Consider the following 26939-nt stretch of genomic DNA (forward strand, 5'->3'; position numbering starts at 1 on the left):
TAACCCCACAATCATTATTTCAGACCAATCAGGACATTTAGACACATTTCTAATCCGGTTTTATTCCAGCCGCACGGTTCTGGAAGCTTCTTGCTTGTGTGTCAATTCCACCTTCATGCCAATTCTCGCAAAATATCAGTCAAGTTTTAGCTTCATATTTAACATAAACAAGATAAAAAATAATCATCATTGGTATAATACTTTTATTAATCATCATCAATAATTATTAGAATACTGAACTCACATATTTGTAAGTACACAACTACTCACTCAATCATTTATTCTTCCATTTAATCATTTATTCACTCACTCACTCATTTACTCATTTACTCACTCACTCACTCACTCACTCACTCATTTATTTACTCACTCACTCACTCACTCACTCACTCATTTATTTACTCACTCACTCACTCACTCACTCATTTACTCACTCACTCACTCACTCACTCACTCACTCACTCACTCACTCATTTATTTACTCACTCACTCACTCACTCACTCACTCACTCACTTACTCATTTATTTATTCACTCACTCACTCACTCATTTATTTACTCACTCACTCACTCACTCACCACACACTCATTTACTTACTCACTCACTCACTCACTTACTCACACACTCATTTACTCACTCACTCACTCACTCACACACTCATTTACCCACTCACTCACTCACTCACTCACACACTCATTTACTTACTCACTCACTCACCACTCACTTACTCACACACTCATTTACTCACTCACTCACTCACTCACTCACTCACTCACCACTCACTCATTTACTTACTCACTCACTCACTCACTCACTCACTTACTCACACACTCATTTACTCACTCACTCACTCACACACTCATTTACTCACTCACTCACTCACTCACTCCTCACTCACTCACCACTCACTCACTCATTCATTTATTTACTCACTCACTCACTCACTCACTCACTCACTCACTCATTTACTCACTCACTCACTCACTCACTCACTCACTCACTCATTTATTTACTCACTCACTCACCACACACTCATTTACTCACTCACCACTCACTCACTCACCACACACTCATTTACTCACTCACTCACTCACTCACTCACCACTCACTCACACACACTCATTTACTCACTCACTCACTTACTCACACACTCATTTACTCACTCACTCACTCACTCACTCACTCACTCACTCACACATTTACTCACTCACTCACTCACTCACTCACTCACTCACTCACTCACTCACACACTCATTTACTCACTCACTCACTACTCACTCACTCACTCACTCACTTACTCACTCACTCACTCACTCACTCATTTATTCACTCACTCACCACACACTCATTTACTCACTCACTCACTCATTTATTCACTCACTCACTCACTCACTCACTCATTTATTCACTCACTCACTCACACACACTCATTTACTCACTCATTCACCCACTCACTCATTCACTCACTCACTCACTCAATTACTCAATCACTCACTCACTCATTCACCCACTCACTCACTCACTCACTCACTCACTCATTTATCCACTCACTCACTCACTCACTCACTCACTCACTCACTCACTCACTCACTCACTCACTCACTCTCATTCACGCACTCACTCACTGATTCATGCACTCATTCACTTATTCATTTACTCACTCACTTATTTACTTACTCATTCACTTATTCACTTACTCATATATTCACTCACTCATTTACTCTCATTTATCCACTCATTCACTCACTCATTTATTCACTCACTTATTCACTCTCTCATTTATCCATTCATTTACTTATTCACTCACTTATTCATACACTCACTCACTCACGCATTCATTTATTTATTTACTTATTTACTCACTCACTCATTTACTTATTTATTCACTCACTCACTCATTTATTTACTCACTCACTCACACACTCATTTACTCATTCACTCACTCACTCACTCACTCACTCACTCACTCACCACTCACTCACTCATTTACTCACTCATTCACTCACTCACTCAATTACTCAATCACTCACTCACCCATTTATTCACTCACTCACTCACTCATTTATTCACTCACTTACTCACTTACTTACACTCATTTATTCACTCACTCATTTATTTACCCATTCACTCATTTATTCACTCACTCACTCACTCATTTATTCACTCATTTATTTACTCATTCATTTATTCACCCATTTACTCTCTCACTCATTTACTCACTCACTCACTCATTCACTCGCTCATTTATTCACTCATTCATTTATTAATTTACTCACTCACTCACTCACTCACTCATTTATTCACTCGCTCACTCATTTATTCACTTACTCACTCATTTATTAACTCATTTACATATTTACTTATTCACTCACTCACTCATTTATTCACCTATTTATTCACTCATTTACCCATTTACTTATTTGTTCACTCACTTACTCATCCATGCATTTATTCTCTTGTCTGCTAATCCAATCACTCCTTTACTTTTTCATCCACTTACTCACTAATTCATTCACTCACTCATTCATTTAATGAAATTCTCCCTTCATTTGACCCCAAACGTTTTCTCACATGATGATGCCGCTGTGCACAAATCCAGCTCCATGAAGATTTGCTTTTCTATGTTCTAAGTGGAAGATCTTTAGAGCTCCAACACTATTAACAGTAGAAATGTGAATGCTGACTGCACCCCAGGCCTCCAGACCTCATCTACATCACTACCCGATTTTACTAACACCCTTGTGGCTGAATGAATCTCACATTTCCACAAAATCTAGTGGGACAACTTCCCAGAAAAGTGGAAGATAAGTGCAAATGGGGACTACATGTGGAATTAGATGTTCAAAAAACCACACACAGACCAATCTTATGCTCAGGTGTCCACAAACGTTTGCAGATGTAATGTATATGTGTATATATAAGTGGTTTGAAGGCAGGAAGATCTTCAGTTGTTCTAATTCCCAGATATTAAGCTCCTTGTTGAATACAGTGTGTTCAGTGTTGCGTTCTTTAATGCGACTCGTGTCTGTGTAGATGCCGAGGTCTCATTTGTCACTGTTCCTTTGGTTTGTTTTCAATACGTCTGAGTGAGATCTCCGTGAGGTTTGTTTTCGTTTCTCGTCTTTTCCCCTCAGAACATTTGTAATTCTCGATATTCTGACGAAGCCTAATGGCCGGGGAACGTCTGGAGATTATTCATGAACATATGCTGCGCAGCTGTCAGTCTGAAAAACTCATCACAAACTCATCACTACCTTCTACAGAACGTGTTCGAGAGAGAGAGAGAGAGAGAGAGAGAGAGAGAGACACTAATCACCACTGCAGACAGTTAACAGCACTGCTTACTCAGAGGTGGTAACTGGAGCACTGCTCTACAGAGGAAGGAGGAACTGAATACAGACTAGTAAAGAAATAAAGAAAAGAAATAAGTGAAAGAAAGAAAACAACAAAAAAATTACATCAATAATAAAAAAACAAAGCTGAAGAAAGAAAGACAGAAATCAAACTTCCAAACAAAAATGTAAGGAAAGAAAGAAAAAGAAAGATAATATGAACGAAAGAAAACAAACACAAACAAAATTAAATAAACTAATTAATAAAAGAAGGAAACAAATTATACAATTAAAATGAAAAACATATTGCTAAATAAATTAATAAAAAACAAGGGAAAGAAAGAAAGAAAGAAAGAAAGAAAGAAGAAAGAAAGAAAGAAAGAAAGAAAGTAGGAAAGAAAGAAAGAAAGAAAGAAAGAAAGAAAGAAAGAAAGAAAGAAAGAAAGAAAGAAGAAAAAAAGAAATTTTTTGATTAAGATAAAAGTAAAGTATTTAATATGATAGATAGATAGATAGATAGATAGATAGATAGATAGATAGATAGATAGACAGATAGACAGACAGACAGATAGACAGACAGACAGACCTATATAAACCCTGATAATTTTGGGTTTTATGTCTGTTTTCTATTCAGTTTCATCCTTTCTCTCTATTCTTCTCTTTCTCTCTTCGCTCTCTCTCTCTCTCTCTCTCTCTCTCTCTCTAAAGTCCGGTAGAGAAGGAAAGCGTTTCTGCAGTAGATCTCAGTCTCCCTGATGGCCATCTGTTCGGTGTGTGAGACTGAACTCAGAGAACATCACTACTGAGCTCACGCCAGCAAACATATTTACTTTTTTAGCGAATCACTGAGTCGTGAAAAAAAAAATCTGGGTCAAACAAAGCGTTTGCTCGGAGCCACAGTGACGACTTCACACCAAAATCTCAGAACGAGCTCGGGTCAGAGGAATCCCGTCTGCACATCTTAATAACCGAGACACTCGTCTGGAGCCGAACCAATAACACACATCGTCTGAGTTCTTCCTCCTGTAACCAGGCAGATCAGCCTGCAAACCTCCTGTGCATTGTGGATTCACTCATTCACTCTCTCATTCACGCACTCATTCAATTATTCACTCTCTCATTCACTCACTCACTCACTCACTCACTCACTCACTCACTCACTCACTCACTCACTCATTCATGCACTCATTCACTTATTCATTTACTCACTCACTTATTTACTTACTCATTCACTTATTCACTCACTCATATATTCACTCACTCATTCACTCTCTCATTTATCCACTCATTCACTTATTCACTCACTTATTCATACACTCACTCACTCACTCACTCACTCACTCATTCATTCACCGATTCACTCACTCACTCATTTATTCACTTACTCACTTATTTATTCACTCACTCACTTATTTCACTTATCACTTACTTGATTAATCCCTTGTTCACTCATTTTATCATTTATTCTCTTATTCACTTATTCATTTACTCATTTACTCACTCATTCAGTCACTTTCATACTCACTTATTTACTCACTCACTCATTCACATTTACTTACAAATTAATTAACTTATTAATTCACTCACTCATTTATGCATTTCCTAATTCAGTCACTTAATCATTTATTCATTCACTTATTCACTCATGCACATTTTCATCCATTCACTCACTCATGTACTTATTCATCCACTCACTTATTCACTTATCTATTCATTCACTTATTCCTTCATTTACTTTTTCATACACTCACTTATTCATGTATTCACTCATACACACTCACAACAGCGTGATGTGGAAGTGGATACACACGAGGGTGTGCTGTTACAGAAAAATAATTAACCCGGAGGCGGGAACAGTGACTCGCCCCCACACCGGTCTTTTATTCCCCTTTATTCATCAGTGTTTCTCTCTCGGAGTCACAAGCTTTTACTGTTAGAGGAACTCGCTCGATCCTGCCTGAAGTGCAGAATGACGTTTTCTGAGTAGATCAGATTAAGCACTGTGTGTGTGTGTGTGTGTGTGTGTGTGTGTGTGTGTGTGTGTGTGTGTGTGTGTGTGTGCGCGTGTGCTTTCTGAGCTGAAACTATTCAGCTGGCAACATTAAACACAGCTTTGTTTACTCGTCCGTACCAAAGATGATTCAAACATAATCTGTTGCAGGCTTTGTTTGATAAAGATGCTGAGGTGAAGCCGAGTAACGAAAAAACTGCTTTGTATTTGTGGTCACGCCCATGACCACACCCACAATCATTCCCACAACCACACCCACAACCACAACTGAATCCCGGACTCTGATTGGCCAGGAGATAGGCATTATTAATGTATAAGTGCAGATGTTATAAAAGTGAAATCTGATTGGTATGTGATGGAAATGAGATCTGATTGGTGTGTGTGGTGTAGTGTAGTGTGATGGAAGTGAGATCGGATTGGTGTGCGATGAAAGTGAGATTGGATTGTGTGCAATAGGAATGAGATTGGATTAGTTTGCGATGGAACTGAGATTGGATTGTGTGTGATGGAAGTGAGATCAGTTTGTGTGTGATGAAAGTGAGATCGGATTGTGTGCAGTGGAACTGAGTTTGGACTGTGTGCGATGAAAGTGAGATCGAATTGTGTGCAATGAAAGTGAGATCAGATTGTGTGCAATGAAATTGAGATCGGATTCTGTGCGATGGCACTGAGTTTGGATTGTGTGCAGTGGAACTGAGTTTGGATTGTGTGCGATGAAAGTGAGATCGGATTGTGTGCGATGGAAGCGAGATCGGAATTGTGTGCGATGGCACTGAGATCGGATTGTGTGTGATGAAAGTGAGCTCGGATTGTATGCGATAAAGTGAGATCGGATTGTGTGTGATGGAAGTGAGATCGGGTTGTGTGCGATGGAACTGAGGTCAAAATGGTGTTTAATGGAACTGAGATCGGATTGGTGTGTGATAGAAGTGAGTAAAAGGATGCTGTTCAGTTGCTAAAGAAGTCTGAACTTTGCAGTTATCAGGGAAGGGGATTGTTTACATGTGTAGTTGCCAGTTCGTTACAAAAGATGTTTTGCTAAATTTGCACAATCACTAGATTGTGTGTGATGGAAGTGAGATCGGATTGTTGTGTGATGAAAATGAGATTGGACTGGTGTGTGATAAAAGTGAGATCGGATTGGTGTGTGATGAAAATGAGATCAGATTGGTGTGTGATGAAAATGAGATCGGATTGTGTGCAATGGAAGTGAGATCGGATAGGTGTGTGATGAAAATGAGATCGGACTGGTGTGTAATAAAAGTAAGATCGGATCGGTGTGTGATGAAAATGAAATTGGACTGGTGTGTGATGAAAGTGAGATCGGATTAGTGTGTGATGAAAATTAAATCGGATTGATGTGTGTGATGAAAATGAGATCGGACTGGTGTGTGATGAAAATGAGATCGGATTGTGTGTGATGAAAATGAGATCGGATTGTGTGTGATGGAAGTGAGATCGAAATGGTATTTGATGGAACTGAGATCAGATTGATGTGTGATGGAAGTGAGATCAGATTGGTGTGTGATGAAAATGAGTTTGGACTTATGTGTGATGAAAATGAAATCGGATTGATGTGTGTGATGAAAATGAGATCGGACTGGTGCGTGATATCTGTACTGTATTGTAGAAACTTTAATGAAGTGTTTTTTTTACCTTTTTCAGGTGCTACCTGTTGGACGGGATCTCCAAAGGGGCGTGGTTAAACCGCTCAAGTATAATCTTCGCAGGGAACGATAAGTGGTCAGTGGATCCTCGTGTATCCATCGTATCGAACCTGGGCGATAAACACGAGTACAGCCTACAGATACAAAAAGTGGACGTAATGGACGAAGGCTACTACACCTGCTCGATACAGAGCGAGCGCAATCCACGGCCGAAACTCATCCAGTTAATCGTCAAAGGTAAAATGACAAACAAGACATAATTATGGAGTGACATCTTTGATGAAATATGGACAAAAGCTGGATGGATGAATGGATGAATGGATAGACAGACAGACAGACAGACAGACAGACAGACAGACAGACAGACAGACAGACAGACAGATAGTAATTTGAGATGTTATATACTGCTTGTTTTTACATTCACTCTTTTGATATTTAGTAATAAGCTGCAGAAAAATGCAGACAAGGAACGATGGATGAATGGTTGGAAGACAGACATACAGACAGTCAAGTCAAGTCACATCAAGTTTATTTCTTTAGCACTTTTCACAACAGACATTGTCTCAAAGCAGCTTTACAGAATATAAGAGTGAAGGTGAATGATGTGTGTTTATCCCTGATGAGCAGCCATGGCGACTGTGGCAAGGAAAAACTCCCTTAGATGTTTTGAGGAAGAAACCTTGAGAGGAACCAGACTCAAAAGGGGGAACCTCATCCTCATTTGGGTGACATCAAGAGTGTGATTATGACAGACAGACAGACAGACAGACAGACAGACAGACAGACAGACAGACAGACAGACAAACAGACAGAGACTTAATACAGTTGACATCTACAACATTATTAGGTGGATGGATGGATGGATGGATGGATGGATGGATGGATGGATGGATGGATGATGGATGGATAGATAGATAGATAGATAGATAGATAGAATTTTGAGATGTTCTTAATAAGCTGCAGAAGAGTTTTTATTTATAGACATGGCAGCTGTTAAACTTACTACCAAATTTCTTTTTACCTCAAATTCACTTAATATACTGTGAGTAGGCGATTTTTTTTTTTTATAATGCCGAAAGTGCAAAGCTTTTAAAAAACGAAAAAAAAGATTTTGCAAGTGGCCAAATAATGTAAAAGAATCTCTAATTACTGCGTTACTCACCTTTTATCAGTCACAGCAAGCTTTTCTTCTGTTTAATCCAATCACAGGCTTCGTGTAATTATATATATAAAGTCTGACGTTTAATGTTCTTTAACAATCACAATCATAACACTGAAGAGCAGGAGATCAGCCGAGTGCACTCGGGCACTTCACGTGGAGTTTCTGAGCATTTTACACAATGACTGAAACGTTATACTGAACGTAACTCATGTTCTGGAGGATCTGGTAATGATGTGATCAGAGCACCTGCTGGGCACTGGGTTCAGTTACTGGGCCAGAAAAAGTGAGATGTTTTATACATATCAAGAGAGAAAGAGAGAGAGATGGATGAATAGACAGATTGCAACTAAAGCTAAATGAACTCTGGCACATTTTCGTGGATGGATGGAGGGATAGATGGAGGGAGGGATGGATTTTTCATAGTTAAATCCACTATAAAACTACGAGAAAGGGATTTGAACAGCCACATTTAGTCCTCAATTTCTCTTTTAAAAGCCTCCACTCGTCTGGGAAGATTAGAAACAGTTGAGAAAAGACTACATTTGGCTGGAAAAGTCAAAGATAGAGTGAGAGAAAGAGAAAGATGGATGGATGGATGGATGGATGGATGGATGGAGTGCATCTGAAGCCAAATGATTCCTGGTACAATTTGATGAATGAATGAATGAATGAATGAATGAATGAATGAATGAATAAATGAATGAATGAATGGCCGAATGAATGAATGGATGGATGGATGAATAGATGGATAGATGGATGTTGTTAAAAAGATGGTCATGATTTTGAATCTCTGCCCCACCAATCAGATCTCCTGCTGCAATTCCCTGCTATATTGTAGAAATAAGATGATATGAGATGATTGTAAGCCACTCTGGATGAGGACGTCTACCAAATGGCAGAAATGTAAATGTAATGCTCCAGTTCTTCAGAAGAGCTCCTGTAGAACAATCTGCTCAAACGTTACTCCATCATAAGGAGAAGCCGAGCTTGAGGGTGGGGAACAAGCGAAGAACAGCGTTTTTATCATTTTTTTACCCTTTAAAAACACAGCATTGTAGGTTGTAGGTAAATCCACCATAGTAGCTGATAAGATCCTGGCTTCACTGGAGATCTTTCAGATCTGTCTCATGGACTTCGGAGATGATTCTCATGCAGCCTGAGCTCTTCTGAAAACTGTTTAAAGAACGATGGAATATCAAGCCCACCAAAGACGTAGTCTTCTATCAGATGATTTGTTGTGTTTGTGTGTGTGTGGTATGAGAGGAAGTTCTTTATTCTCAGTCTAAAAAACTAAACAACGTTGTTGAATACTTTGTGGTGTCTTGTGATCATTTCTTGTGCTAATCTTCTGGAACTACGCTGCTTTAGCTCCGAGTGTGGATTTGGAGGAGCTGAATTTTAGCTCTAACGAGCCGAATATGGAATAAGAAAGTTATTTTGATCCATTCAGTCGGTTTTGCTCTTCAAACATCAATAACAGCTTTAATTTGTCAATGCTGGAAAATGATCATTGTATAACGTGATATTTGACAGCTAGCTGTGAGGGATTACATCAGAGCGGTTGTAGCTTTGTGGTTAAGTCATTGGAATTTGGATCTGAAGGTTGTGGGTTCGAATCCTAGCAATACCAAGCTCTTCACATCATCTCAGGCTGTTCTTCACCTACATATCGTGCAATTTATTTATATAGCACGTTAAACAATTGTCAAAAACAGCTTTAGATGTTAGTGCCTATAAGTTTATCCCTAACGAGCGAGCCAGTGGCGACTGTGCCAAAAAAAACCCCTCCTTAGATCATTAACAGCATGAACTTCTTCAGCAGTTTGAGTTACAGGAGCTCGTCTGTTGGATCGGACCACATGGACCAGCCTTCACTCCTCACGTGCATCACTGAGCCTCGGCCGCCCGTGACACTGTCGCCGGTTCACCACTGTTCCTTCCTTGGAGCAATTTTGATCTGACCACTGCAGACCAGGAACATCCCACAAGAGCTGCAGTTTTGGAGACGCTCTGACCCAGACGTCTAGACGTCACGATTTGTCAAACACGCCAAATCCTTACGCCCATTTTTCCTGCTTCTGACATCAACTTTGAGGACAAAATGTTTACTTGCAGCTTAATAAATAAATCCGCCATGATGAAGAGATCATCAGTGTTAATGACTTCACCGCTCATAAAGGTATAATGTCAGTGTACATTTGGAGAACATTAGGCTGCTTTTGGAAAGTATTATTTATTTATTTGTCTTTGTCTTTGAAAAGTAATATTTATTTGCTTGTCTTACTACCAAACAAGTCATTTGGGAGAATTCTACAATCATGAGCATCCATTAGGGGTTTATTAGCATTTATGAGGGTTCCTAATGGGGTCGTGAGTATACATGAAGCTTCACAAATGTTCATAATGGTTTACACGGTTTCATAAGTGTCTGTTGGGTTTACGAGGTTCAATGAGGGTTCATTAGGGTTCACAGATGTCCATGAGAGTTTATAGGTGTTCATGCAGGATTCATTTGGGTTTATGAGAGGTTTTTTGGAGGGTCTTCAGTGTTTCTTTTGTGGTTCTTGAGTGTTTGTTATGGTTGTTGAGGTTCTTGGGGGGTCATGAGTGTTCATTGGGGTTCATGAATGTTTGTTGGGGTTTTCGAGGGTTCACAAGTGTTCATTGGGGCTTCTGAATGTTCTTTGGGGTTTTGAGGGTTCATGAGTGTTCATTAGGGAAAGTAGGGTGGTGGTGTGAAAGAAAGCACGTCTTATGTTTATCTTATCAAAGAAACAAATCCAAGATGGCTGATGTAAGATAAACGGGTTTGACGGCAGCAGTACACATTTCCAGCCTGGTCTTTTCAATCGTTTTATATGTTTCTGTAGAAAAATATTCTTCAGAGACTTTGTGTACCTCCGGATCTCCAGATTTAGAGATACAATATATTGGAGTAAATATTTCACAACAGTGTTCTGTCTCAAAAACACGGCATAAATATTTATCCCCAGGGTTCAAGAACTGCCCTCGAATCTCCACTAATAGCTGGAAAACCTTAAAACGTCGAGTTATTACGTGATATTTGTTAACATTTCAACAGAAACCTTTCTCGCGGCTTTCCCGTTCGGTTTTCTTCTCGCCAGCTGTACAAACTGTGAGAAGATACATGGAGATGCATGTTGAACTTTTCGCTGCAGACCTGAACACCATCATTTCCGACTCTTTCGTCTGTCATTTTGACAGCTTGTGCACTTTATATTAAAAAAAGTAGTATTTTTTTTTCAGTATTGTTCTTCTCTGTAGCTATCTGCACAGCTGCACCGGTTCTGGATTTATGAAACCGTTGGCTAGCGACCCGTTTCTCGCATCCTGACATTTTTAAATGGCAGGTCAAAGAAATTTCTTTTCAGAGTTACAGAGAAGGGCGATTAAAGTGTGGATGTCGTTCCCAAAGCTCCCTGTCTGCAGCAGGACGAGATAACAACTGAGACATGATACTTCTCAAAGAATTACTTATTTTGCTTCACTAAAACTTTAGCAATAGACATAGTCTTAGACAATAGGGGGAAAGAAATCGCTGGTACCAACAACAACAACTTAGGAATCCTGACTTTTACACTCTGCCCCTTTTTATTTTACTCAATTTTCTTCCAAATGTTATTTTTTTTAATCTACGTTTTTTTGTTCATGTATTTATTTTTCATTAATTTTAAATTTTTTTAATTGTTTTACCATAAAAAAGTCATTCGGGAGAGTTCTAGAATCATGAGCATTTATTAGGGGTTTATTAGCATTCATGAGGGTTCATGAGTGTTCATTGCTGTTCATTAGTGCTTATTGGGGTTCTTGAGGGTTCATGAGTGCTCATTGGGGTTCATGGGGGTTCCTGAATGTTCATTGGATTCTAAGTGGTAATGGGGGTTCACAAGGAATCATAGGGGATCCCGAGGGTTCTTGAGGGTTCATTAGCCTCTGTTGTGGTTATATGGGTTCAAACGGGTGTACATTGTGGTTGACGAGAGTTCATGAAAGTTTATAAGGGGTTCATGAATGTTCATTCGGGTTCATTATGTCAGTGTTATTAGAGGTTCTTAAGGGTTTCTGAGTGCTCCTGAAGGTTCATGAGGGTTCATGAGTGCTCATGGGGGTCCAAAAGTGTTATTGGGGGTTCAGAGTGCTTTATGAGTGTTCATTAGGGTTCATGAGTGTTCACAAACATTTTATCTCAATCCGAAGAGCGCCATCTTTTTTTTCTCCCCGTGTGAACAAGCCGTAAACACTGTCAGCATGCTCAATAATGCGGTGTCTAACGTGAAGATTTTGTTTGTTTCGTGCCATTTTGAATTCTCTGACAGCTTCTACTTTTGTCAGCTCTGTTAGTTATTTTGTGCTGCGCTCGATCTAATCGTCTTAAGAATTTTACGGCTGAAAGGATCTGAATGTATTATTTACCCGGTCGGACTCGTCGCTATGTTTCGACCCGAGCACAAGCAATTAGCGAAGTATCAGCCCGCCAACCCCCCCCTTAGAAGTGCCATCAATTAGCATTTTTTTTTTTTACGTTTTTCTGTAACATTTCTAATCAGATTCGTGACCGAACGTCCGCCATTTTCCCAGCAGCACTCCACAGCAGTGTTAATTAACTTGTATTAAGGTTGGGTGGCCCTCTTGCTGTATCGGCTTTAATTATATTTGAATAATAAAAACCACTCATGTTCAAGTGTGTGTGGTTTGGAACTCGGCAGAATGTGTACCAGAAGAGAAAAAAGTATTTCCCTTCAGAAGTTTCATTTCGAGACTTTAAATACATTTACACACCACGTCTTTCACACAGCCAGCAATCTGCTCCGACGCTCAGCTCGGCTCGGCTCGGCCGGCGAGATGCGTTCAACACCCACTGTTTATCTAAGTGAAACGCTGCTGGTTATCACAGGAGATGGAAAAAATGTCAAGAAAAAATCCTACAACAAACCCCATGTGAAGAATTGATTATTTATTTTTAATGCTTTCCGGGAAGCCACGCAGTTTTTTTTTTTTTTTTTTTTTAATGCATGTTATTTATAAAGATATGAATTCAGGAGTATAAATAATTTTTATGACTCAGAGTTCGAAAACCCTGGTGCTTTTGGATTTTGCGCTCTGAATATTAAAAAAGAAATGTAGTGGAATTAAATATTTTTCGGAATAGTATTTACATAAAATGTGTATGTATGCACAAAATTAAATCTCTGGATACCTGATCGTCAGATCGATATGCGCTTTCTGAAATTCCACATTTAGTCCCTGTGTGCTCTTATAGCAACTTCCACTATTTCTTGGAGTGTGTTTGTGAAATTTGGAGTGTGTTTGTGGAGATTTGGTGTCATGGGGTGGAGGCTTGGGGTGCTGTCATCGTTCCTATTGGTCTCAATGGCGCTCAAGAGGGTTAGTGCTCTATAGCAGGAGATCTTCCTCTCCAAATAATTTGAATCATATCTTGAGTGGAGCTGGATGTGTGCTGGAGCAGGTTTGGGTTTCCAAGTTCAAGTGAACGCAAAACCTTTATTAGACTGGGTCCAAAGACGTTTGAGTGCAATTAAGTGCCTACAGCGTTGTGGTAACAGTTTGAAGAACCACTAGCAGGAAAGGTCAGATGACCCAATACTTTTATCCATATGGTGTACCAGATACCAGGGACTTGAGACATGATAAAAAAAATGTATCCACATACATCAACTCACGTACAGTGTAGCCATGCTTGTTGTGATTGACAGCGGACACAGTGTAGCCCCTCCTACCTAAAAAAAAAAACCCCACAACCAATTATTTTTACTCTGGACTCCTAATGTTCGTGTCATTGCTGGGATTCGAACCTGACGTGTGTGTGTGTGTGTGTCCTGTTGAATATTTGAGTAGCGGAATAGTTTTGAATAATTTTCCTGAAGAAAAGCGCCAGCGACGCCCCGACACTGCAGCAGTCCCTGCAGCTCCCCTGCGGCTCCCCTGCGGCTCAGATCCAATACCAGTCACGCTGCAAGGTTCTGCTCGTCTCCTCCGTGTCAGCTGTGACTCCTGAGCTCATTTCCAGTGTTTTGTTAATAATGCTGTATTAAACAGTCGCTTCGGTTCACTGTCCTGATAATGTACAACTATGGCTTTGTCTCGTTGATGATCCTCTCCGGGTTCTTGCATTACCATAATAGGGAGCTGTAAATATGTACGTTTGTGTGTGTGTGTGTGTGTGTGTGTGTGTGTGTTGGTGCACCTGTTAATACCTCTCTTTTTTTTAAAACTACTCCATGAAACTGCCCCAATCAGCTCCAGCTAATTAACGAAAGTGACACTAAAGGTCAGATGGTTTTTCCCCAGATGCTTTTTTCTGCTTTAATTATTCTTTTTTTTATTGTTATTATAATAACCATTATTGTTATTAACGCATGGTATTCCGAGTGCAGGGAGGGGGTTATTGAAACCAGCCCACCGTCAAGTTCTCTGCTACATCCAAGAGGCGCACTCATATTGGAAAGTGACACGAGGCTGCGAGTCACACATGAGGATTATAGCACCATCATGGAGACATATTTAATATTATATTAAATTTTTTTTGACAGTACATTTACGACATTTGGCAAAAAATCTCATTCATACCACTGAGCAGCTATGGGGTTAAGGGCCTTGCTCAGGGGCCCCAAAGTGGCAGCTTGATGTGAGTGGGATTTAAACTCATGACCTTCGCATCCAAAGCGTCCACAACCTTAACGACTAAGCTACCACAGCAATGCAGATGCAAATTTTTAGTTTCACTATTAAGAGTTTTATGATACATTTGTGAAGCTTCGTGTCATTTGTTTGACCTCTAAGCAAGGAGACTCCAGTGTCAGGTAGCACTTGATGGATTGACAGTACTGAAAGCGAGGATTTCAGCTCACCTCTTGTTTTGCGACTTTTTGTGGTCAGCTGTCTTATTTATGATTGTCTTATGAAGCCCCAATGAAGGTTTTCTTGAATCCTTAATGCAGATATTCATAAATGAGACAGCTTTACTCAATAAATCAATAATGCAGTGCTCATGATCATGTTATGAAGCAAAAGTGTAGGTATTATTAAAAAATAAAATCATAAAAGATTCAATGCATGTTTATGAATGTCTTATGAAGCTTCAGAAATGGCACAGATTTTTTTCCTTGTTAATGAGTCATGCAATGCTTATGAATATGTTAATAAGGCACATTGAAGTAATGTTTTATGAATGGTTTATGAAGGCTCAGTAATGCGTTATGAATTAAGAAAACCAGATATATGTAATGTGTTATAAAGGTTTTAGGAAAGCACAATGAACGTAATGTGGTTCAGGATGAATTTGTTATAAAAGCCTGAGGAAGGTAATGTGTTGTTAATGCTATGAATGCCCAATGAGGGATTGTGTAATGACTGTTTTATAGTGGCCTGAGGATGGTAATGTGTTTTAAATGATTTATGAAGGCATGAGGAAGGTAATATGGTATAAATGTGTTATGAAGGCATGAGTGAGGTAATGTCTTATGAATGTGCTATTATGGCCGGACGAAGGTAATGACTTATAAATGTGTTATAAAAGCCAAAGGAAGGTCATGTGTTATAAATGTGCTATGAAGGCACAAGGAAGGTAATGTGCTATAAAAGTGCTATGAAGGCCTGATGCAGTAGATCCTTCAAATATATTGCTTGTTATTGACGTGCATGTAAAACTTCTCGATCTGCTTTTGTCCAGCCTTTTGTTTTCCACGCCGTGCGGGTGGGTTTAATGCGGGCGGGACCACAGAGCGGAAGTTTGGTCTCTCAACAGCAGTAAATAAGCTACGAGCTCTATTTAATACAGCGCTAATCCCACAATCCCTCAGTCTTTAATTAGGCAGAGTGATATTACAGACGCCGTTCTGTCTTTCCCCCGTGTGGCCGCACCGCTTTCCTATTGGAACCGCAGCCCCGCGATGTGTACAGTTATTCTTTCTTTTTTTCCCCAATTAACTATGTCCCATCATGGAATCATTTCCTCTCGTAATTATAATCAACCGAATTAATATTCCCCCGTTTTTGCTCTTTCATTTAGCCAGAGGCTGTCTCTTGATCATGATGGATCTCTTGTCTTTAACAGGGTTCATTATTTATCTGTGAGCGAACCGCAGGGAAAGGCAGGGAGAGGAAAAAAAGACAGTGATCGAATGAATTAAGTCTTTGTGGTGAGGAATCGTGAGCCGATTGCGAAAAAGGGGGAGATAGATAGATAGATAGATAGATAGATAGATAGATAGATAGATAGATAGATAGATAGATAGATAGATAGACAGACAGACAGACAGACAGACAGACAGACAGACAGATATATATATATATAGATATATAATACTTGTTATGGTTCGAATAATTCTTTATATACACGTATATACATTACATGTGAACAATAGTTTGTGGACACCTGACCATAAGATTGATATGTGCCTCTTTTTGAACTTCCAATTCCACACTGAGTCCCAATTTGCTCTTATAAGAAGCTCCACTCTTCTGGAAAGAAGTTCCACTTGATTTAATGGAGCTTCATCCCAATGGTGTTCAACAGGGTTGGCGCTCTATAGCAGAAGATCTCCAACCCATAAAAAGCAGATCTTCATGGAGCTGGCTTTGTGCACAGGGACATCGTCATGCTGGAACAGGTTTGGGTCTTTAGTTTAAGTGAAGGGATTGCATGCTAAAGCTGTCAAAGACGTCCAATACGATTGTGTGCTTTTTTGCATTTGGAGACGTTTGGAGAAGAAGCTCATATGGCTGGAAAAGGCAGGTGTCCCAATACTTTTGCCGATAGTGTGTGTGTGTGTGTATATGCGCATGTGAGTATTTTGAATAATACTGCATCGTCCCTACTTTCAAAAATGTATTTTAATTTTTTATAAATATGTGATTAATATTGGAACTTTGATTTCCACACCATTTTTGTACACGGGGTTCAACCCCTGTGCTGAGTCACTGTTGCTCACCCAGCAGTCAGAGGTGGACGGACGTTAGAGAACAAGCAGTGCCTGTTTGTTCAGCGTCGATCGAACCCGAGCGACCCCCCTCCCCTCCACTCCCCCTCCCCCTCCACCCGTCTGCGTGAGGATAATCACCCATTCCTGCCAGAGCTCACATCTCAGCCGTGCTGGAGAGACGCCGTTTGTCATCCTGAGTCACCAATAAAGAGAGCAGTTTAGCTGAATCGACTGAATCGGGAGAGCACTACGTTCTGCCTTACTAAACAGTGTTTCTAGAAAATGTTTCAAGGGATGGCGTATGGTCTTGGCTTGAAGGAAGCTTGAAGGGAGTTTAATGGATGTTTGATGGGAGTTTGATGGATGTTCTAAAGCTTGAATGGAGTTTGATGGATGTTTGACAGGAGTTTGATGGATGTTTGATAGATGTGATGGATGTTTGATGGATGTTTGATCGAGGTTTGCTTGGAGTTTGATGGGGGTTTTAGGGCTTGAAGGGCTTTGAATGGAGTTTGATGGATGCTTGATGGGAGTTTTATGGATGTTTGATGGTAGTTTGATGGGGATTTGATAAGGCTTGAAGGGAGTTTGATGGATGCGTGATGGAAGTTTGATAGATGTTTGATGAGAGTTTTAAGGCTTGAAGGGCTTTGAAGGAGTTTGATAAGGCTTGAAGGGCTTTGAAGGAAGTTTGATGGATGTTTGATGGTGGTTTGATGGGAGTTTGATGGGGATTTGGTAAGGCTTGAAGGAGTTTAATAGATGTTTGATGAGAGTTTTAAGGCTTGAAGGGCTTTTCAAGGATGTTTGATAGATGTTTGATAGGAGTTTGATAGATGTTTGATGGGAGTTTGATGGCTGTTTGATAGAGGTTTGAAGGAAGTTTGATGGCTGTTTGATGGGAGTTTGATGGGGATTTGGTAAGGCTTGAAGGAGTTTGAAGGAGTTTGATTGATGTTTGGTGGTGGTTTGATGGGAGTTTGATGGGGATTTGGTAAGGCTTGAAGGAGTTTGATGGATGTTTGATGGGAGTTTGTTCAGGCTTGAAGAGCTTTGAAGGTAGTTTGATGGATGTTTGATGGGAGTTTGATAGGGATTCGATTAGGCTTGAAGGAGTTTGATGGAATTTTAAGTATATTTGATGGGAGGCTTGAAGGGCTTTGATTGGAGTTTGATGAAGGTTTGATGGGAGTTTCAAGGCTTGAAGGGCTTTAAAGGGAGTTTAATGGATGTTTGATGGGGATTCGATAAGGCTTGGATTGCCTTGAGGGGAGTTTGATTGAGTTTTGATGGGACTTTGATAAGACTTGAAGGGCTTTGATTGTATTTTAATGGATGTTTGATGGAGGACTGATGGGAGTTTATTGGGGATTTGACAAGGCTTATATTGCTCTGTTGGGAGTTTAATAAGACTAGATGGGCTTTTATGAGTTTTGATGGAAATTTGGTGGGAGTTGCTGGGAGTTTGTTGGGAATTTGATAAACCTAGAAGAGCTTTTTAATTAGGGTTTGATAAGGGCTTTGATGGGTGTCCGATGAGTTTTGATGGAGTTTGATGGTATTTGATAAGGGTTTATAAGTGTTTGATAATGTTTGATGGAATTTGATGAGGCTTGGTGGACTTTGATGGGGGTTTTATGGTTTGATTATGAGTTGATGAAATTTGATTGCCTTTTGATTGTTTTATTTTGATGGAGTTCCATGGACGTTGATAAGGCTTGAAGAGTTTTGGTGGGGGTGTGATGGGTTTAATGTTGTTTGATTGAGATTTGATGATCTTAACAGCTAATTTGATTCATTGATTTCATCAATGAAGGCTGTCACAATCAATTCCTTGTCTTCATTTAGATGCAGATTTTCATATGATGTAAAAAAAAAACCCTTTTTTATTTTTACATCTAATCTTTTACGCATAGCCCCCCCCCCAAAAAAGGAATCAGCACAATACAGTTGTTCTAGCAGCGTTTGTTTACAGACATGATGGGAAAATGACAGCGAAGTCGTCTGAGAGAAAATGTTCAAAATGCTGAGAGTGTTTATTATTCTCACAAAAAAAAAATATCCCGAATAAAAAATACCAACTAGAAATGTCTTTCTCTCGTAGCACCGGGATGCAAGAAAATGTGTGTAAATACTCTATACATGTGTGTATACAAACACACACACACACAATATACTATACACACTAACATATTTAAAATAATCTGCACAATTCCCGCACTTGCCAATGAGATAAAAGCAGCATTAAGCCCCGCCCCCACCAGAGGTTCGTGCCGGACTTGCGGAGTGCATTCGTGATCCACAATCAGCAAAAAAGAAACAGAAAACTTAAAAAAGAACTCTTTTTTATTCAGACTTTTTTTCTTTCATTTGCATCGTTTATTACTTTTTATTTCTTTAATAATTGTAGTGGTTAAAAAACACACTTTACTTTACCTGAGACACGCCTCCATTTTAGATAAACTCCACCCATTCTTACTTCCAATGTCTGATTATTTAACTGTTGAGGTGGCGCTAATAATTCTCTTTCTTTCTTTTCATTCTGTTCGTCCTTCCTTCCTTCCTTCCTTCCTTCCTTCCTTCATCTTTTCTCTATACTTTATTCCTTGTTTTTCTTTCTTTCTTTCTTTTGTTTCATTTCTTACTTTCCTGTTTTTCTTTCTTTCTTTCTTTCTTTCTTTCTTTCTTTCTTTCTTTCTTTCTTTCTTTCTTTCTTTCTTTCTTTCTTTCTTTCTTTCTTTCTTTCTTTCTTTCTTTTGTTTCATTCCTTACTTCCCTGTTTTCCTTTCTTTCTTTCTTTCTTTCTTTCTTTCTTTCTTTCTTTCTTTCTTTCTTTCTTTCTTTTGTTCTTTCTTTCTTTCTTTCTTTCTTTCTTTCTTTCTTTCTTTCTTTCTTTCTTTCTTTCTTTCTTACTTTTTTATTTATATGAACCCCGAACAAACAACATTCCTTTTTTATTATTATTTGTGATGAATACATTCTCCCTTTTGATCCTGTTTCTTTTTTGACTTAAAATTCTCTCAGAAGTCACAGATGATGCCGTGATCCCAAGATATATGACTGTAAAAATGACAGGTCTTGTTTCTACGATAAACAGAGGCATGGCGGAAAAAGAAAGAATTCCTTTTCACATTCAATACATGGACTATAAGCACAAAACTATGTGGACACCTGACCCTAAGATTAATATGTTTAATGGCTCCCTATTCCACATTTGCTGGCTGCATCCATAGCACAAAATCTCTTGGAGATCTATAACTGTAAAAAAAAAAGAAAAATGTCCCAATATTTTTGGCCAAACTTTGTGATCGCCCGTCCCTAATGTAAAATCCGCACAACTCTGATCTCATAAACTCAGCAGTAAACACTTTTTCTTTCGCACAACGCCGGTGTGTTCAATATCATTCCGTTGGAGACCGTGGAGATGTTCTGATGCAACCGTGGCGTTTGTTGTGTAGTCGTATAGAAACACCGCACTCAGCAACTTTCATCAACTTCAATTGTTTGGCATCCACTTAAGCCTTTTTTCCTGCTGTGTGCTATGTGACTTTGCAGACTGCACAAATCCCTACTGGGTAGCGTGCCGTGTGTGTGTGTGTGTGTGTGTGTGTGTGTGGCGTTGTGTGTATGTGCATGAGTTTGTGTTTGTGCTCTCCTCCTGTGTCTGACACCTAATTAAGGGATTTAAGTTGGTTTGTTTTTACAGCCTGCAGCTTGTACAGGGAATTGCTATCCTGGAAGATCGCAGGGAGTCTGTCTTAGCATTTCAGTTATCATCGGCTTATATTATAGACCTGTGTGTGTGTGTGTGTGTGTGTGCGTGTGTGTGTGTGTGGGTGTGTGTTGGCCATGTTGACGCACTCTTCACCCCTGAGTGTGTTGCATTTAAGTGGTAAAGCTACAAGCACGCTATGCATCAGCACTAACTACGCTCGCTAATGAGACTTTTGGATTAGATGCGTTAAAGCCAGATGTTGCATTGGGGAACTTACACTTGTTCTTTGCACACATGTTTAAGGTAAAAAAAAGAAAGAAATATATAGAGAGAAATAAATGTGCTCAAGGATAGAGTCTGGTTTCATTTACAGCAGGATACGGTTTTGTAAGGTTCACAGACGTTCCTTCGTTTTCACAGATAAAAGGTCATATGGTGGGTGTTCATGTCATAACAACAATCAAATAAAAAAACACAAACCATAGAGTTAATCAGGGAGTCAGCATCATTTTGTTTCCTTTGCGGGAATAGCTTTAGACAGCATTATAAAATGAAGTAAAACCCTTCAGATATCAGCCAGAACGGTGCAGGACATTTTGTTTTTAAGCCACTTGAGGGCTTCGTTTTAGGTGAGTATGAAAGTTTTATTATTGGAGCATCTATTACAAATCCCACAGTAAGGAGGATCACAAACCTGACTGAAGGCCATAGAACTGACTGGGAACCACAAACATGAATGAGGCTTACAAACCTGTGCCAAAGACCTGATGGGGAACCACAAACCTGTCCAAGGCCCACAAACTTGAGGGTCTCTTGAGAGACAACCTGACCTGCCAGAGGTCCACAAACCTGGCAAAGGCCACAAACTTTACCTGACCGAGGACCACAAACCTGACTGAGGACCAAAAAGACCTAACCGGGAACCTCGATCCTGACCAAGTCCTATAAACCTGCCTAAGTATCACACACCTGACCTGACCGAGGACCACAAACCAGATCTGACCAAGGACCAAAGACCTGACCAAGGACCAAAGACCTGACCAAGGCCCCCAAATTTGGCAGAGGACCACAAACCTGAACAAGGCTCATAAATTTAATCCAGCAGGATATTTAGTTTCAAAGCCACTTTAGAATTTTGCTTTTACAGCCATTACAATGCCTTGACTTAAATCCAACAGTGAGGAGGCACAGAAACCTGACTGAGGGCCAAAGATGCAACTGGGAACCATAAACCTGACCAGGTCCTGACAGAGAACCTGAGCGTTCGATTAATGTTTAACCTGCAACGACACCAAATGCTGAGAAAAGTGAATAATCTCCAGATTTACTGTAAATCTGCTATAGAAAATACATGTGCTGTATTGTGCTGTAAGATTTTCTAATAGACTTACCACAGAAAATGTGATGTGAAGGGGGAGCAAAAAGTACAAAAAATTAATAATCTTTAAATGGTGCCATGAGGATGGTGGGATTCTGCTGGATTTTTTACTTTAACATGATTTTCTGGTGTTCATGCAAAATTTTGGAATGTTGCATAAATTATCCTGAGTAATGCTGCTAGTACCCAATTAACCAAGAAATCATGGGGTAAATGGGGGAGGTGGTAAAAAGGAGAAGGGAAGAGAGATAAGTGAGATAATAGAGAGAAGGTAAAAGCTCAGTAGGAACCTCAGCGGGACTCTCTCTCTCTCTCTCTCTCTCTCTCTCTCTCTCTCTCTCTCTCTCTCTCTCTCTCTCTCTCTCTGGAGAATCCTGGAGAGCTCTGAATTCATGGTCTTGTATAAATCACAGGGTTTTGACTCTTTTGTCCGCTCGTATCTCTCAGCATTCTCCATCCTAATGACTTCATAGAACTAATTAACCCACAGGGTTTTTCAGGGACAGCTTTTACTTTTCCGTTAGCAAGAATAAGTACTGATATTGATGGACCTCCACTTGGTTTTATTTAAACCAGTTGGTCCACTGGGCATAGCGTCATGGAGGCCGTTTCCTGTCTGACGAGGTTAATAGAGGAAGCGTTTCTCTGTGAGGCGACACAGAGTTCGTGCTTTTAGTCTCTATTTATTTTATTTATCTGATAGCTTGGTACTAAAAACCCAGGTATGCTGTTTTTGTTCATTTATTTTATTTTATTTTATTTTATTTTATTTTATTTTATTTTATTTTATTTTATTTTATTTTATTTATGCTAATAAAATCCTGCACTAGTGACTCTGAACATTCGCAAACATCTGCATTAAAAAAACAAACAAACAAAAAATATATTTTGTCATTTGTCATTCAAATTTAAATATGAATTTTTAAATATGTATTTTCAAGGTTTTCTAGATCAAGCTTTACATTTGATTTAATCTGAATATATTGCTATATTAAATTATATACATAATAGTTATATTATATTATATTACATTATAATATATTATATTATATTATAATTGATAAATTTGGATCAGAATTACAGTCTATATGACCTTTTCCTATTTATTTTTATATATATATATATGCGCATGGAAAATAATTGATGCTTTATGCAAATGTATGATAATTATTAGTGAAACCGAACTCAACATAGAGCATGAAGACAAAATATACTTGTAAATGTTTTAAAGCAATTATGGTGCTTTGAATGACGTAAATCATCAGGACACCAAACTGAACTTTTGCTATGTTTCCACACGGACGGTTTTAATTGCCGGATCTGTGCGTCGTGGCGGATTATGGTGCTTGATGCGAGACTTGGCACATCAGTAAAACAAATGTTAGAAATAATTTCGGTGGAGTTTTTATTTTATTTTGTTTTTTTAATATCCGAGTAAAGAAAGGACGTCGTGAATAAATGTGTGATACGTTGAAGGTTTTAATTTCACCACATAAAAATGGTCACAGAAATATATATATATATATATATATATATATATATATATATATATATATATATATATATATATATATATATATATATATATATATATATATATATATATATAATATAGTGAGAGTGATAGAGATATAAGAGAAACTTGTGCTATAGCAGCTATAAAAGGTTTTTTCTTTGCCATTTTTCTCTCGAACTTCGTAGCCAAAAAAATGAGACGTAGCTTGTCATGTTATTGAGAATGTGTACATTTCTGAAGTTACCTCTGACACTGAAAACTCCTTCCAAAAAACTTATGTTGTGGTTACTCTGAACCAAAATGATATTCTATTAGAACATTAAGAACAGACAGAAAGACCTTCTGACCAACCACTGTACCCTGCTAATGATTTGTGAGTCTGAACTTTGTGGTTGAATGGTGTTACAGCTCCATCCTGCACCTGGAAGTGTTTTGAAGCATCAGGAATGCGATGTGTAGGTGCAAACAGATATCCGGAATTTTCTTGTCGCCTCTCAAGCCTGCATCATGACAGCCTCCTCTCTGCACTCAGTAATTGCAGTGTGGGCTGGCAGGAGGTGTGAGGAACCGGGGCTCATCCGGTGGCAGCTCTGAGGAACCTGTCACCATGTACATGAAGGAGAAGCCATGCGCTCGGTGCGCTTCACGCTAGAGAAACACCCCTGAATTTGAATAGTGCCGCTGTAAGCGTTACTGGAATTCCAAAGCGGCGTCGTTAGAAGCGTATTTATTCTCTCCAGGGGGGATGGCGAGCAGATCAAACCACGGACACCGACTGCCGCTGAACCTTCGCTGCAGCTCCTCAGCTAACGCTAATGGAGCAAAACTGTGGATTTGACATGCGGATGTCAACACGGGCCGGAGATGCCTGGGGTTAGAGATTAAATATTATTTCATTATGTACTCACGGTAAATATAGAAGAGTCTCTCAGTCTTCGGATTGTTGAGCCGAGCAGCTGTTTGACGTGCCTCGAACACTTCAGAGCGTGAAATTTCATTTCATCACGCCTCAAAGCCACATGCAGTAGCTGGAAACCGAAACACTGGCACACGTTCAAACCCAGTTCCATCCTTTACCCAGAGGTGCCAACATTTACCGTTTAAACGCAGCAGTTGATTTCTGGCTGAAACACGTTCTTCTAATGTTTCATCAAGAGCATCATTTAGACTAAACGTGAAAAAAAAGTCACTGAATTCACTGAAGGATATAATTAGACTTTATTGAATGCTAAGATCTGATTGCTGATGAGAGCCATGTTGTTTAAAATATTTTGTTGAAGCTGATTGGCTGATGTTTTTAAAAACATGGTCCATGGTTGTTTGAGAGAGGTGCTCATATTATACAGAGAGCTTTTCGAATTTACCATGTGATGCAGGACAGCCTGGATCCTTCTGCATCAGAGGATAGTTTACTTTTGAAGAGATCAGGGATTTTTTTATATATTTTTTATGAATTAATTATTTGCAGGGGCAATAAACTGTGCGTGCTTTTGACTATTGTACCAATTATCATCCAATCACTGCATTGCTGTTGATGTTTCTAGCATCGAGATACATAGATTCATGTATAGTTTTTAAATATCTAGTGAAAACGCATTGGGTGATGGCAGCCATGTTTTTTTTTTTTAGATAGATAAATAGACAGACAGACAGACTGACCCCCTCACAGACTTCCTCAGTCTGTCACAGGAGCAGGGCAGTGACAGCAACCTTTCACTGAAGCTGCTCCTCTGCCTGGAGATGGCTCTGTGCAGTAGATGCAGTGGATTGTTAATGATTGACAGGAGCCTGCTCAGTGCCCACCTCTCTGCCACTGATGTCAGGCTGTCCAGCTCCGAGCCCACAACCGAGCCCACCATCCTCACCAGCTTGTCCAGACATGAGGCGTCCAAGTGCACTCGCCACGACAGTCTGATAAAACATCTGCAGCAGCTTTTTGCCAGCCTTCTGAGGAGGTACAGCTGGCTCTTTCCTGCACATGTTGGCAGTCCAGTCCATTTTATTATCCAGCTGCACTCCCATGTATTTGTAAGTCTTCACGCAGTCACCTTTGACAGTCTCAGGCTCCGGTTAAGGCCTGGGTCTCCTAAAGTCCACCACCATCTCCCTGGTCTTTGTGGTGTTGAGGTGCAGGTGGTTAAATTCACACCATGCAACAAAGTCCTTGATCAGTTTCCTGCACTCTTCCTCCTGTCCCCTCCTGATACATCTCACGATAGCAGTGTAGCAACTGAGTCGGAGTAATGGTGAAGAACTGATCAAATAGGCCAATTGATGGAAGGTTTGCGAAGACATTTCATGCTCCCTTGTAGTTTGCGCCCTTGTAATTTGTTACCTCGTAGTTTATTTTGATACATTGTGTGGCTGCTGTATTTTGTAGTTTATTTTGATACAATTAAAGCGAATGTATTTGGTATTTTAGTTTCAAATACATTTTGATGTATCTTTGCCCAACCCTGACGATGGCCATGTTGTTTTATAAATCCTTGGTGAACTTTTTCGCTTATGGTGGTGTTTCCATGGCGACGTGAACACCACGTTTAGACAGAAACAGAGTGTGAGGTGTGTGTGAGTGTGTGTGTTTGCGGTTATAGTTGAATGGTGGTAAATGAAAGTACTGTGCCCACCATCACACTATTCACTTCCACAATCATTCAGTGACAGCGCTGCCGTTCCTCGTGTCGCACCTCCTCCAGTCGCTCTCACACACTCACCGCCGTGGCTACACGAGAGCCAATCGTGCTAATGTCTACCTGTTACAGCACAACAGTGGGAGCACTGCTGAAGAGTGACATTATCCAGTCCTAGCCTAGCTGCTCTTGCTGCTCTTGCTGCATAATCATTGTGTATTGGGGGAAAAAACCTGAAGTAGAACTGCTGGCTACATGCACGCTGACCAAATGCTACAAACGCTAATGTGTTGTCTTTCTGAAAGATTTTAAAGCAGTAGTTATATCATTAATAGCAGTAGCATCAGTAGCATTAAATTCTCGTTCATGTTTCATTACAAAGTGCCGCGAAGTCTCCATCAATTTCCTCCAAGACGTTTTAGTTTCGATTTAAGATCACCTGGAACAGGTGGGGTTTTAGACATGGTCTGAAGACTTCTCTTGTTTTGTGAGAAATGTTGGGACTAGTTGAGCTGTGGTTAATGATCAGAGGGATGGTGGTGGTTCTTTTTTGGCTTTGTAGGCA

General features: G+C 39.7%; 1 protein-coding gene across 1 annotated transcript in view; it reads left to right on the plus strand.

The window, feature by feature from the left end:
• The window catches only part of negr1 (neuronal growth regulator 1), a 173901-nt gene that overhangs the window by 41759 nt on the left and 105203 nt on the right, over positions 1-26939 (plus strand). Inside the window, exon 2 of the mRNA XM_046856899.1 lies at positions 7009-7247. Within this exon, the coding sequence (XP_046712855.1) occupies positions 7009-7247 (239 nt within the window). The remainder of the gene's footprint in view (positions 1-7008; positions 7248-26939) is intronic.

The sequence above is a fragment of the Silurus meridionalis genome, chromosome 1 (genome assembly GCF_014805685.1).
Source record: "Silurus meridionalis isolate SWU-2019-XX chromosome 1, ASM1480568v1, whole genome shotgun sequence".
NCBI classification, from domain to species: Eukaryota; Metazoa; Chordata; class Actinopteri; order Siluriformes; family Siluridae; genus Silurus; species Silurus meridionalis.